The following is a 12,710-nucleotide window of genomic DNA, read 5'->3' as shown; positions in this document are numbered from 1 at the left end:
ATGTGTATTATGTATCTTCTATGCCATGCACTGATTCTATGTATATCATTGTTCACAGTTTCACCGCATCAATATACCACTACGTTTAATAAAGCACAGACTCAACCACAGTCTCCTTATTGGACCCCGGTATAGCGGTTTAGCTGACTGTATAGCTACGTATGAGCCTGCCTCAGCTAGTGAGGACAGAACAGTGAAACGGCAATCATCCAACTAGTGGGATTCATCAGTGAAACGGCAGCCATCCAGCTAGTGGGATTCAAGTCACCGGCTACTCAGAGACTAAATACAGCTGCAGCAATCTCTGCACAGCCAAGCACTTTCCCAAGACACCATGTCTCACAAATCACATAGGACAAGATCTGTTACTTCCGTCTCCTCAAAGACAACATCCATCAGCAGCGCAGTCGCCATTGCCCGCGCAAATGCTGAAGCCGCCAAAATACGAGCGAGCTTTGCTGACCAAGAGATGCAACTTAAATTAGAAAAAGCACGCCTAGATGACGAAGAGAGAAGGTCACTCTTAGAGAGAGACGAGCAAGAGAGAAGGTCGCGCTTAGAGAGAGACGAGCAAGAGAGAAGGTCGCGCTTAGAGAGAGATGAGCAAGAGAGAAGAATGCAGTTAGAGAGAGCCAACCAAGAGAGAAGAATGCAGTTAGAGAGAGCCGACCAAGAGAGAAGAACGCAGTTAGAGAAGGCACGCGTGGATGCCGCCTTAGAAAGTCTAGCAGCAAAAAGGGAAGCTGCCGCAGCCCTCGCCGAAGCAGAATCGCTAGAAGCCGCGCAAAATCCAAAGCTGCATAGCCAAAGCAGTATGTCGAGTCTGGAGTTCCCACTGCAAGACTCACCACAACGCACATCTCAGTATGTTAATGAACTTCCTGATCCAAACTATAACCCTGAACCAGTACCAAAACCAGAATACGACACCTCCAGCGAAGTGAGCGAGAGTCGTCACGAGGCTCAGGACAGAAACAAACTCGAAAATGTGAGGCAAAACAACTCTGCTAATGACTACCCTGCCCCTCATCAGGTAACCAACGTGAATCACCCTGCTGACATACCTTACGTCAGACCGAAGCAATACGACACCGGCTGGCGCCACCATTAGGACACTAACAGGTACGAACGCACCTCACATCACTATCAGGGCGACCCATCACCAGTATACTCTGCTGACAACCGGTTCACGACAGAATTTGCCAAGTTCTTCACACGACGTGAACTGGTTACCAAGGGACTCATGAAATTCACTGACCGAGCTGAAGGTTACAGAGCTTGGAAAGCTTCCTTCCAAAATGTCATTAGAGACTTGGGGCTACAACACAGGGAAGAGATAGACCTGTTAGTCAAATACCTGGGAGAAGAGTCAGTCAAACACGCAGTAAGGATCAGAGACATTAATATAAACCGCCCTGAAACTGGCCTCAAAGAGATCTGGAAAAGGCTGGATGAGTGTTACGGCTCAGCAGAAGTAATAGAAAGAGCCTTGTTCAAAAGAATAGATGACTTTCCTAAAATATCTATCAAAGGTCTCCAGAAGTCCAAGTTGCCAAATACGAGGACGACCTACAGGGACTTGCATTTCTCGACACAGCCAGAGGTGTTAATCCTATAGTCCAGAAGTTGCCCTACAATCTACAGGAGAGGTGGCTCACACATGGTTCCACGTACAAATACAAACACAGCGTTCCATTCCCTCCCTTCTCCGTTTTTGTAGACTTCATACACCAACAAGCGAGAATTAGAAACGATCCCAGCTTTGACTTTGCAATACCATATGCCACACCATCACCACCTGCAAATCCACGCAGAACATCTGTAGCAGTACACAAGACTTATGTTTCTTCTTCAGATTCTAATTACAGGTCTGCTGGCTGCTCCCAATCAGAGACAAAGGTGCAGGACCCTGACAAGCAGTGCCCACTTCATCAGAAGCCTCATCCTCTCCTGAAATGCAGAGCCTTCAGAGGAAAATCTATGCCAGATCGCAGAAGCTTCCTGAAAGAAAACGGTATCTGCTACAAGTGCTGCTCGTCCACAGCTCATCTCGCCAAGGATTGCAAGGTCAGTGTAAAATGCACAGAATGTGGCACCACAGATCATAACACTGCTCTACACCCCGGCCCAGCTCCATGGAGTACACAAAACACGCCAGCTGACAGTGAGCATGGCGCGGAGGAAAGGAACACTGATACAGCTACGCCAGAGATCACTTCACAATGTACCAAGGTCTGCAAAGGGACAATAGACAGTAGGTCCTGTTCAAAAATATGCCTCGTCAAAGTATACCCGAAGGGCCATAGAGACCAAGCTGTAAGACTGTATGCTATCTTGGATGATCAAAGTAATCGATCCTTGGCTAGATCAACGTTCTTTGACCTATTCAACATCAAAGGGCCAAGCACTCCCTACTCCTTAAAGACGTGTGCAGGTACTGTGACAACAGCAGGCAGGAAAGCTACTGACTACCAGATCGAGTCTTTAGACGGACAATTCTGCCTACCGCTACCTACGATCATCGAATGTAACCAGATCCCAGACAACAGATCTGAAATCCCTACGCCAGATGTAGCAATCCATCACGCTCACTTAAAACAAATAGCACACCTCATACCGGAACTCGACCATCAGGCCCAGATAATTCTGCTGTTGGGGAGAGATATCCTACAGGTTCATAAAGTGAGACGTCATATCAATGGACTTCACAATGCTCCCTATGCCCAAAGGCTAGACCTAGGATGGGTCATAATTGGCAACGTATGCTTGGGACGCATGCACGCCCCATCTTCTGTGACAAGCATGCTGACAAATACATTGGAGAAAGAACGTCCATCTCTGTTTCAACCTTGTAACAATGAGTTCCATGTCAGGGAACTGCCACACAGCATCCAACTGCCCAACCATCTAATAGACTTTACTCACGACAGCAGTATAGTGTCGGGAAGCTATGAGGATCAGTTAGGGTGCACAGTCTTCCAGAGAACTAAGCAGGACAACCAAGTGGCAATGTCGGTAGAGGACAAGTTGTTCTTAGGGGTAATGGACAAGGGACTCGTTAAAGATGAGACCAACAGCTGGGTCGCACCTCTTCCCTTCAAAACCCACAGACCACGTCTACCGAACAACAGAAATCAAGCATTACAACGTTTCTCCTCTCTCATTCGTAATCTGCAAAAGAAACCAGAGATGAAAGATCACTTTTTCTCCTTCATGTCAAAGATTTTTGAAAACCGTCACGCAGAACTAGCTCCCACTCTCAAAGACTCTGAAGAATGCTGGTTCCTACCCATGTTCGGAGTTTACCACCCTAAAAAACCAGGCCAGATCAGAGTCGTGTTTGATTCCAGTGCTAAGTTTAATGATGTCTCCCGGAATGACGTTCTACTGACAGGACCAGACCTCAATAACAAACTACTGGGTGTACTTATGCGCTTCCGTAAGGATTCCATTGCCTTCATCGCTGACATCCAGCAAATGTTCCATTGTTTCCTTGTGAGAGAGAGAGACAGGAACTTTCTAAGATTCTTCTGGTACAGAGACAATGATCCTACTAAAGAAGTCACAGAGTATCGCATGAGAGTGCACATCTTTGGCAACAGTGCTTCACCTGCAGTCGCCATTTACGGACTCAAAAGGTCGGCTCAGGAAGGAGAACCAGAATACGGAGCAGATGTCAGACAATTTATAGAAAAGGACTTTTATGTCGACGACTGTCTAAAAGCCATGCCTTCAAATGAGACTGCCATCAGTCTTCTCAGGAGGGCCCAAGACATGCTTGCCTGCTCAAACCTTAGGCTTCATAAAATAGCCTCAAACAGCCAAGAACTCATGGAAGCGTTCCCTTCTCAAGACCTATGTAATGGTCTCAGAGACCTGGACCTGGGGTCAGACCCCGCACCAATGCAACGCAGCCTCGGGCTTCTCTGGAATCTACAATCAGACACTTTCACCTTTCAGGTCAGCCAGGAAGAAAGGCCTTTCACACGTAGAGGCGTCCTGTCTACCATCAACAGTCTGTACGATCCCTTGGGTTTCGCAGCTCCTGTTACTATACAAGGCAAGGCCCTACTAAGAGACTTAACTAGGGAAACATCTGACTGGGATGCACCTCTGCCACCTGACAAGAGGATCCAGTGGGAAGAGTGGAAGAACTCGTTAGCGGCACTCTCCAACCTGCATGTGCCAAGACCGTACACCCCTGTGCCATCTACTGAGATACAGAGCCAAAGACTGTACGTATTTGCAGATGCTTCTGTCAAAGCAATTGCCGCTGTTGCCTACCTCAAAACTGTAGACTCCAAATGTCAGTGCCACATTGGTTTCGTCATGGGAATGGCCAAACTCGCACCACAACCAGAGCACACTATACCCAGGTTAGAGCTTTGTGCCGCAGTCTTAGCCGTTGAGTTAGCGGAGTTCATCGCATCCGAAATGGATATCGACCTGACACAAGCCAAGTTCTACTTAGACAGCAAAGTAGTCCTGGGATATATCCACAACGAAACCAGGCGATTCTACGTTTATGTCAATAACAGAGTGCTACGAATCAGGAGATCAGTTTACCCACAGCAGTGGCATTACATACCCACAGACCAGAATCCCGCAGATCATGCAACTAGAGCAGTTGACGCAAGTCGACTAGGAAGCACAACGTGGCTCTCTGGACCAAAACTATTGTACATTGAGGAATGTTTTCCAGACACCTTCGAACTTGTAGGAGAGGACTCAGATGCTGAAATCCGCCCTCAGGTGTCTACACTACATACAATGACCTCTGTTATCCAGCTTGGATCTTGCAGGTTCAACAGATTCTCAAGTTGGAAGTCACTTACTCGAGCCATTACCTGCCTGACACATATAGCTCGCTCATTCAGGACCACCAGAACTTGTGACATGGAGAAATGTAAAGGAGCAGCAAGGCTCACTCATGAAAGCCTAATCACCTTCATGGCTGAAGCTGCAACAATAATCAATGCAAGACCCCTGGTTCCAGTTCCTAACGACCCGGAGGAACCCTTGTTATTGACTCCAGCTACTCTACTTACCCAGAAAACAGGACTGTCCAGTGCCCCTCCAGGAGGATTCGACGCGAAGGACCTCTACAAGCGCCAATGGAGACAGGTACAAAGTCTTGCAAATACTTTCTGGGACAGGTGGCGCAAACAATATTTGTCTACCCTGCAGCCACGGACGAAGTGGCAATCTACTAAACCTAATCTGAACATAGGTGACCTTGTTCTTGTGAAAGACTGTCAGATTCACCGGAACCAGTGGCCACTTGGTCTAGTTACCGCAACGTTCCCGAGCAAGGACGGCAACGTCCGCAAAGTTGAGCTAAGGATGACCAAAGGGAATGAACCTAAGACATTTTCCAGACCGGTATCTGAACTGGTCCTATTGTTGCCTTCGGAAGAAAGGAGTAGTGACATCCGTTGATGCCAGACGGGGAGTGTTCTGTCTCCGCCATCTAATATTGTTACCCTGATTATTTGCTTGCATAATTGCAGTTTCCTCAGTATACAGTATTGATATATTCATGCCTTTATTCATCTGTGATGCTTTGGCTCCCTCTAGCGGTCAGAGTTATGTTGGCAGTTCAATCTTGTTTTTGTATTATCCATGTCTGATTCTCCTCCTCCTTTGCAATGCATTATGGTAGCTCAGCCTCCATTTCCCTCCATTTTTCCTTTCACTTTCTTCAGTTTGCCTTCAAGGAAAGACGCTTCACTTCATCCCCCTTGCGATTGCATTGCCGGTATGTCTTTATGCTTCCTATAGATATTTCTGCTCTATATTAGCTTAGTTTAACCAGTTGTACTCCTAGTTTAGTCACTAGCTTTCTAAATGTTATGCATAATGTATATCATGTGTATTATGTATCTTCTATGCCATGCACTGATTCTATGTATATCATTGTTCACAGTTTCACCGCATCAATATACCACTACGTTTAATAATGCACAGACTCAACCACAGTCTCCTTATTGGACCCCGGTATAGCGGTTTAGCTGACTGTATAGCTACGTATGAGCCTGCCTCAGCTAGTGAGGACAGAACACCCATACTGAATGCAACTCCAAACCATGATCTTTCTACCACCAAATGTAACTGTTTTCTGGGTGTATTTTGGATCCATACGGGCTCCAGTAGGTCTCCTGCAGTATTTGCAGCGGCTGTGGTGTAATTCTACTGAAGATTCATCAGAGAAATCCACCTTCTGCCACTTTTCCATCTGTTTAGCAGGCTGTGGGACTTTGCAAATGCCACCCCATTTTTTATTTGCCTTTTGTTTAGTGCTGGCTTCTGGGCACTGATTCGACCATGGAGGCCATTTCTAGATAGAATCCTACAAACTGTTCTAGTTGACACAGGGACTTGAGGTGACCAGGCCTGTTGGAGCTTCGCTGCAGTGGAAGAGGGGCTTGCTTTGGATTTTCTAACCAACAAACGTTCCTCCTGAGCAGTTGTCTTGCCGGGTCTGCCAGATCTGGGCTTGTCAAACACATCTCCAGTCTCTTCAAATCTTTTTTTAATTCTTTGTACTTAACGCTGAGACACATTAAAGGTGCCAGCCACCTCTGCAGTTGATCTGATCTTCAGCCTCTTGATAATCCAGGCTTTGGTCGCAGGGTGGATTTTTGGCATGTTGTCAGAGCTCAAGTTGCAGCTGAAGTGAAGGTCTGGGGTGTTGGGTTTCTTTTTATACGCACACACTAATTAACCGATCAATTACTGAGCACAGGTGAGGATGTAAACTAGGATTGGGTGCATTATATGACCAGGCGACAAAACTTTTGTCTTGCCAAAATCTGACCATTCTGTGTCCATTAACTGATCAATATTTCTGCATTTATTCCAATTTATTTTCTTAACCTAAACCACATTTCGGAGGGTTTCAGCTTTCAAAAGAATAATTTATACAACCAATGGATGAATTTAACGTCAGGTAATAAGCTTTCATTTACATAACATGGATAAGCGACATAACTTCTGTCAAGGAGGTACATTACATAGATATCTTACTCTAATAAGATATATTAGACGGTTTCTTATTTTCACCTCTAGAATTGATTTATGAATAGATTAACCCGACAGTTACTCTTTAACTATTTTGGTGTTAATATTTTACACTATAATTTAATACAGTCAATGTTATATGCCAGGTAAGATCAATAAAACAATGGACAAACAATAAAACCATGGTAAGCATGCTGTGTGCATTTACTAAGCACTTTCTTTTTTTTTTAAATCTACTTTAGCTACTTATATTATTGCCCGATAATACAGATGTCACATCAAAAAGAAAGAGGTGGACGTTTTCCAACAGATTTCTTTTAGTCTCTGTCCAATTATTCCTTCATATCTGCTGGTATAGAGAAAATCACGCCTTTTACAACAAATACATTTTCCCCACCTTGCATACATCTGTTTCAGGATTTATGAGGCTTGTTTTTAGTATTCATGGTGGAAGTGATGATGTGTTAAATACATTCGGTTTTTAAAAAGTGATGTCGTACTTCAGTGTGTGGCGGCTTTTAGGCTCCTTTTATCCTACATCTTAATCACATTAGATATCCAATATAATATTGCATAAAGGGAATCTATCACCAAGATGTTTCACCTAATCTGAGAGCAGCATGATGTAGAGCCATAGTCCATGATTCCAGTGATGTGTCACTAACTGGGCTGATTGCTGCAGTTTTGATAAAAGTAGCTGTTGTAACAACTCTGCTGGCTTCACGTCATGGCCTCACATCTCTCACACAATCTTACCCACTGCTCCAGGCCATGATGTGGTTTCTGTTTCATGCCAGCTCCATGTTCTGTGTCTCTGCTCTCTGCATGCCTCATGGCTATGTGTATAGGGGGCCGGCGCCTGAACTCTCTGGTTCTTATAGGAATCAGGTGCATCTGTCTAATCAGTTCCTGACCAATTATCAAGAGGCCTCCTGTATATAGTGCTGCTCCACCCTGTGGTCTGGGCCTGTGCAATGTGTTGGCTCAGTTTGTTTCTTGCTTCTGAGTTTGCCAGGTCCTGCTCTGAGTTACTCCCTCTCTGGAGGCTTTTCTCTGTGCTATTGCCTTGATCTTGTAGTCCGCCCTCCAGGAGGCAGAATATCCTGGTCCCTGTGTCTTGTTCCATTGCCTTGTCTGTACTTAGTCTTTTCTCGGTCTCCTTGTCTGTGGCTTCCTTCCCTGCTGTGTCTTTCCTTGTGTTCTCAGTCTGCTTACACTCCGCACTCTTGCGGCTCTGCCTGTTCTGTATCTTGGTGGCTTTGCCGCTGCTCCGCACTCCTGCGGTTCTGCTCTGTTCTACTCTGCTCCGCTCCCGTTGCTGCAGAAACCTTTTGCTGCAGTTCCTCTCTGCAATCCTTGCGGTTCCACTCTGCTCAGCTTCTGCAGTATCTCTTGCTGCAGCTTCTCTCCACATTCTTTGTGGCTCTGCTCAGCTTTTGTTGCTACGCTATCTCTTGCTGCTTTTCCACTCCTATCTGCAGTCTTGCACTCCTCTCCTGTGTGAACAGGTCCCAACCTGTTTCTTCATAACTCATTCCTTTCTGCTTGTTTCCTTTCCTGCTCCTCCAGTGTGAACACGTCCCTACCTGTTCCTCCAAACTACATATCTGTACCTGCACCTCCAGTGTGAACAGGCCCCTACCTGTTCCTTCATATACCACATCAACCAATCCTGTGTTCCTGCCCTGCCTTTCAGTCCTGTGTTCCTGCTGTCCTAGCCAGTCCTGTGTTCTCTGCCGTGTCTCTGCCAGCCTACTCGTCTGAGTTCCAGCCGTGCTCTTCTGCCAGTCCTGCCTAATGCCCGCACCAATCCTGGTGTTCCTGTCTCCCAAGTGGGATCAGCAGCCACAGCCAGACACCACCCTGGAGTGGCACCTGGCAGCTGCCTGCTGCACAAGCCTGTCCTCACCATCAGAGGCTCCAGTGAAAACCCAGGCAACTGTCATAGTTACACCCCTTCCAGGGTAGTCTGGTTTGTGGCACAGTGGGGCCACAAACCCCCCGAGCTCACGCCCACCAGTCAGGGCGTGAGCGTGACAGCTGTTTTATCAGCAGGAAATTATCATTATAATACTATTAAACCTGATGCCATGTAGTTGTCAATCTACATGAGCTCTGTATAACCCCGTGCCCAGGAATGATTGGCAAATTTCTGCCTATGCACAGTGTACACAAAGTATTCAATCAGTGGTGTGGGCGGGGTTATACAGAGCTCAGCATTAAGAGAACTGCCAGATCTGCAGCAGATAAACAGTGTTTTTTTTTCAAGACTGCAGAAAGCAGCCCAGTAAGTGATATATTACTGGAATCAAGGTCTCTGCCCCTACATCATGCTGCTCCCAGAAGGTGTAGCAGAAACCTAGAGACAGATTCCCTTTAATACATTACTGTAAAGAATGAATACAGAATAAAAAGTGTATCCAGTATACAGATTTGCCATTGATTAGAAATGATAATTATTGATCTCAAACTCATCTTTACTTGTGCTATACAGAAATACGAAGTCCATCCGTGAAAATATTCAATCTGGCGCAACACTCACCAACTGTTTGCTTTCAGAGGAGTCACTGGTGACATAAAATAATGTCACTGTAAAAGATATGACATGCAGTCTATGTTAACGTTACGAAGCTGCCACCATGGCTGATCTAGAAGCATCTAACCAGTCCCAGATGCTAATGGTTTAGTGTCCGGCCTACTGAACTAAGGAGGTTAGTGGTTTAGTTCTCTCATACTGACCGTGGGATGTTCTGCAGCTGACACACATACATCTGTATCAGAGAATGCTCGTCAGTGATGCCACTAGTTACACTTACATTGTCTGGTAACCTGAATGAGTCAAACAGTGGAGTCCATGTTATGGTACAAGAAAATGTCACAAGTACTATTGTGGATCCAAAGATGATCTTCTACTACCGCATCTTCATAAAATACCCAGACTACAAGCTGAAAATGCAGTAAGAGCCTGATGGTCTCAAAACAGCGGCCAAACCGCGCAGCATGCACTAATGTACTGCAGAATAGTTTGCATTCTTAGTTTTGATATTAAGTTAAAGGGGTTGTCTGGTCTAGTGGACCCTCACATCGCACGCTGTGAGGGTTCTCTGGTGGCGGGAAAGGAGGCGTGTGACCACAACTATGCGATTACATACATGGGGTCACGTGCCGACTAGACTGTATCTGGCCTTGCTCAATGCAAGTGTATAAAGTCTAGTTGGAATGTGGCTGAAATTGTGAAAATCGCGTACTTGCTGTCACATGACCACTCGTTGCCAGAAAATACCTACAGCCCGCAGCGCACAATGTGAGGATACACAAATCTGCAGGTCACAGAGTGACGCAGACTTGTAGGTTATAACCGTACAGCTTCTTTAATCAGTGAGGCCCCCACACTGGTCGTGATAAGACGCAAAATGGAGTGTGAGTCTCTCGATTCACTAAGAGGCACACGGGAGCGGAGTAAGATTTGGAGCATCAGGAACACTGCTGCTGGTTATAAATTTGACAAGTGGGGGTCTTCTCACTCCTGCACTGCCCACTTTGGCGGAGCTGGGTGAAAATGACGTGAAAATACCAAAAGTCACCACATTTTTGCACAATCTCGTGTTGCACAAAAGTGACTTTTCAAAGATTTTTATACCAGAATTCTGTAGATAAAGCTGTGATGAGTTGGGCCCGCAGTTCTAGTCTGCATTATATTTACTTCCCAGGTACAAGACACAGGCGGAGTTATCCATGCAGTACATTGTGTACCATCATTATATAGATAAGACAGATGCGGCAGACAATATGACAAGCGAGCGGGCATCCGATCACTAATCCACTGGTATATACTGCGCATGGTTTATGTGTACATGACTGATACTCACATTTTGTTAGTGAAGGGGCTTCCTGAGGGAACGGAGTGAGAAAATATAGTGTCATTCATGCTGGTAACTGGTCTTGGAGGCCTACAAGAAAAGTAACTCTTTAGATTCTTTGCTTGTCGAACACTGCACAGCATATAATGTACGACTACCTAATGGTGTTATTCTTTAATGGAAGTGGTGCAGAGACAGAATACTTGTTATAATAATAACCACTCTGCGCTGCCGCCATATTACATTACAGTAGGCAGCTTTAGTTTCCGCTTTCCTGTGCTCGCGGATCTCTGTGACGGTCACAGGCTGCTCTTTGCTTCCAGCTCTTCACATTGCGTAAGTGGTGTCAGAGGGCTGGCATCTGGATGCCCTTCATGCTATAAAACTAGCTATAGGTCCAGTACTGTGCCGGGGACAGCTGCCGGGTAAAGTCTGCATAGTGCTCTGTTACTAATTGCGGTACTATAAATCCTTTTAGCTGGTTTCTTTTTTATGAGAAGACAAAAAATCATACAGACTTAATCCTAAATGTTATCACTTTCTTAAAGGGAAGCTGGCATCAGATATTTGCTACCCCACCTAAGAGCAATATGATGTAAGAAGAGAGACCCCGACTCCAGTGATGTGTCATTTACTAGGCTGCTTCTGTAGTTTTGATAAAATCACTGGTTTATCTGTTGCAGATCTACCAGTTCTCTGAATGCGGAGCTCTGTATATTCCCCTTTGTGAGGGGTTGACTCACTCAGCTGCTTCCAAAGGTAGACACAGGGACGCTTCTTGTGGTAAATCACCGGCTGGTTTATTGTAAAACAACATAAACCATAGCAGGGTTCAGCAGAGTAAACATGGCCTTTCTGGCATAACTGCAAAGCAAAAAAAGATAACATATAGCAAAGTCCATATGTCTGAGGATTTGCCCGCTCAGACCACCATGTGTCGTCAGCTCCACCAGGAGCCCCCCGTCTGGAGTCTTCCCTCTCCTAGATACAACACAAAGACTGCCTCTCAAGTCCAGCTATTTAAAAGCAGACCTGATCACATGACTGTAACATCACCCAGATCCTGTCAGCACACGCTCTGCAGGTGGAGATAAGGTGAACACCCTCCCACCCACTCTATAGATGTCCACATAAATCCAGCCCATGTATGCAACTTTAACCTAACCCTCACAACATATAGTGCGCTGGAGGAAAATACTCTTGTTTCACATCACAGACGCCATTACATGCAGTGACACATATCTCCCCTCATATACCGTGCCAGTGACCCTGTCACACCACCCACATCAATGATTGACAGCTTTCCTTCTATACTGTGCACAGGTATTGATTAAACTGCAGTCTGGGCCAACCACAGAGAACTCATGAATACAAGTCATCATGCTGCATGTTTACTATTCAGTGATAATCTACTAATAAAATGGTGTTTTATCAGAGCTTACATCAAGCAGCCAAGTAAGTGGCCAAGCGCTAGAACCATGGTCCCCAACATTTTGCTGTTCTCAGATGAGGTATTACAAATCTGGTGGCATATAGGTTACCCAGTAATAACGTGTTGATTGCTGGGGTCTAGTTGATTGGATCTCTTTAGAATAGAGCGGGAGTGCACATGCTCCACCACTTCTCCATTCATTACATATGGGGCTGCCAAGTGCTGCACTCGCAGTTTTGCATCAGGCCCATAGAAAACAAAAGGAGCAGCATCCAGGTTCTGACCTGACGCTGCATTTTGTAATGAGGATAAAAGGTCACCAATCTTCCAATTGGCGCGGTTACCAGCAGTGGGATAATAGGTTTTCATTAGACAACACCTTTAATAGTATTTTATTA

At 45.6% G+C, this 12,710-nt stretch overlaps 1 protein-coding gene across 16 annotated transcripts in view; it reads right to left on the bottom strand.

The window, feature by feature from the left end:
- DTNA (dystrobrevin alpha) overlaps positions 1 to 12,710 on the bottom strand; it is a 450,665-nt gene that overhangs the window by 77,246 nt on the left and 360,709 nt on the right. For all 16 annotated transcript variants that reach the window (XM_069731276.1, XM_069731277.1, XM_069731274.1 and 13 more), the window contains one exon: positions 10,890 to 10,970. In XM_069731276.1, coding sequence (XP_069587377.1) covers positions 10,890 to 10,970 — 81 coding nt within the window. The remainder of the gene's footprint in view (positions 1 to 10,889; positions 10,971 to 12,710) is intronic.

This window comes from Ranitomeya imitator, chromosome 6, assembly GCF_032444005.1.
Source record: "Ranitomeya imitator isolate aRanImi1 chromosome 6, aRanImi1.pri, whole genome shotgun sequence".
NCBI lineage: Eukaryota > Metazoa > Chordata > Amphibia > Anura > Dendrobatidae > Ranitomeya > Ranitomeya imitator.
The sequence above is the reverse complement of the archived record's forward strand: the minus strand, read 5'-3'. Positions and strand labels throughout refer to the sequence as shown.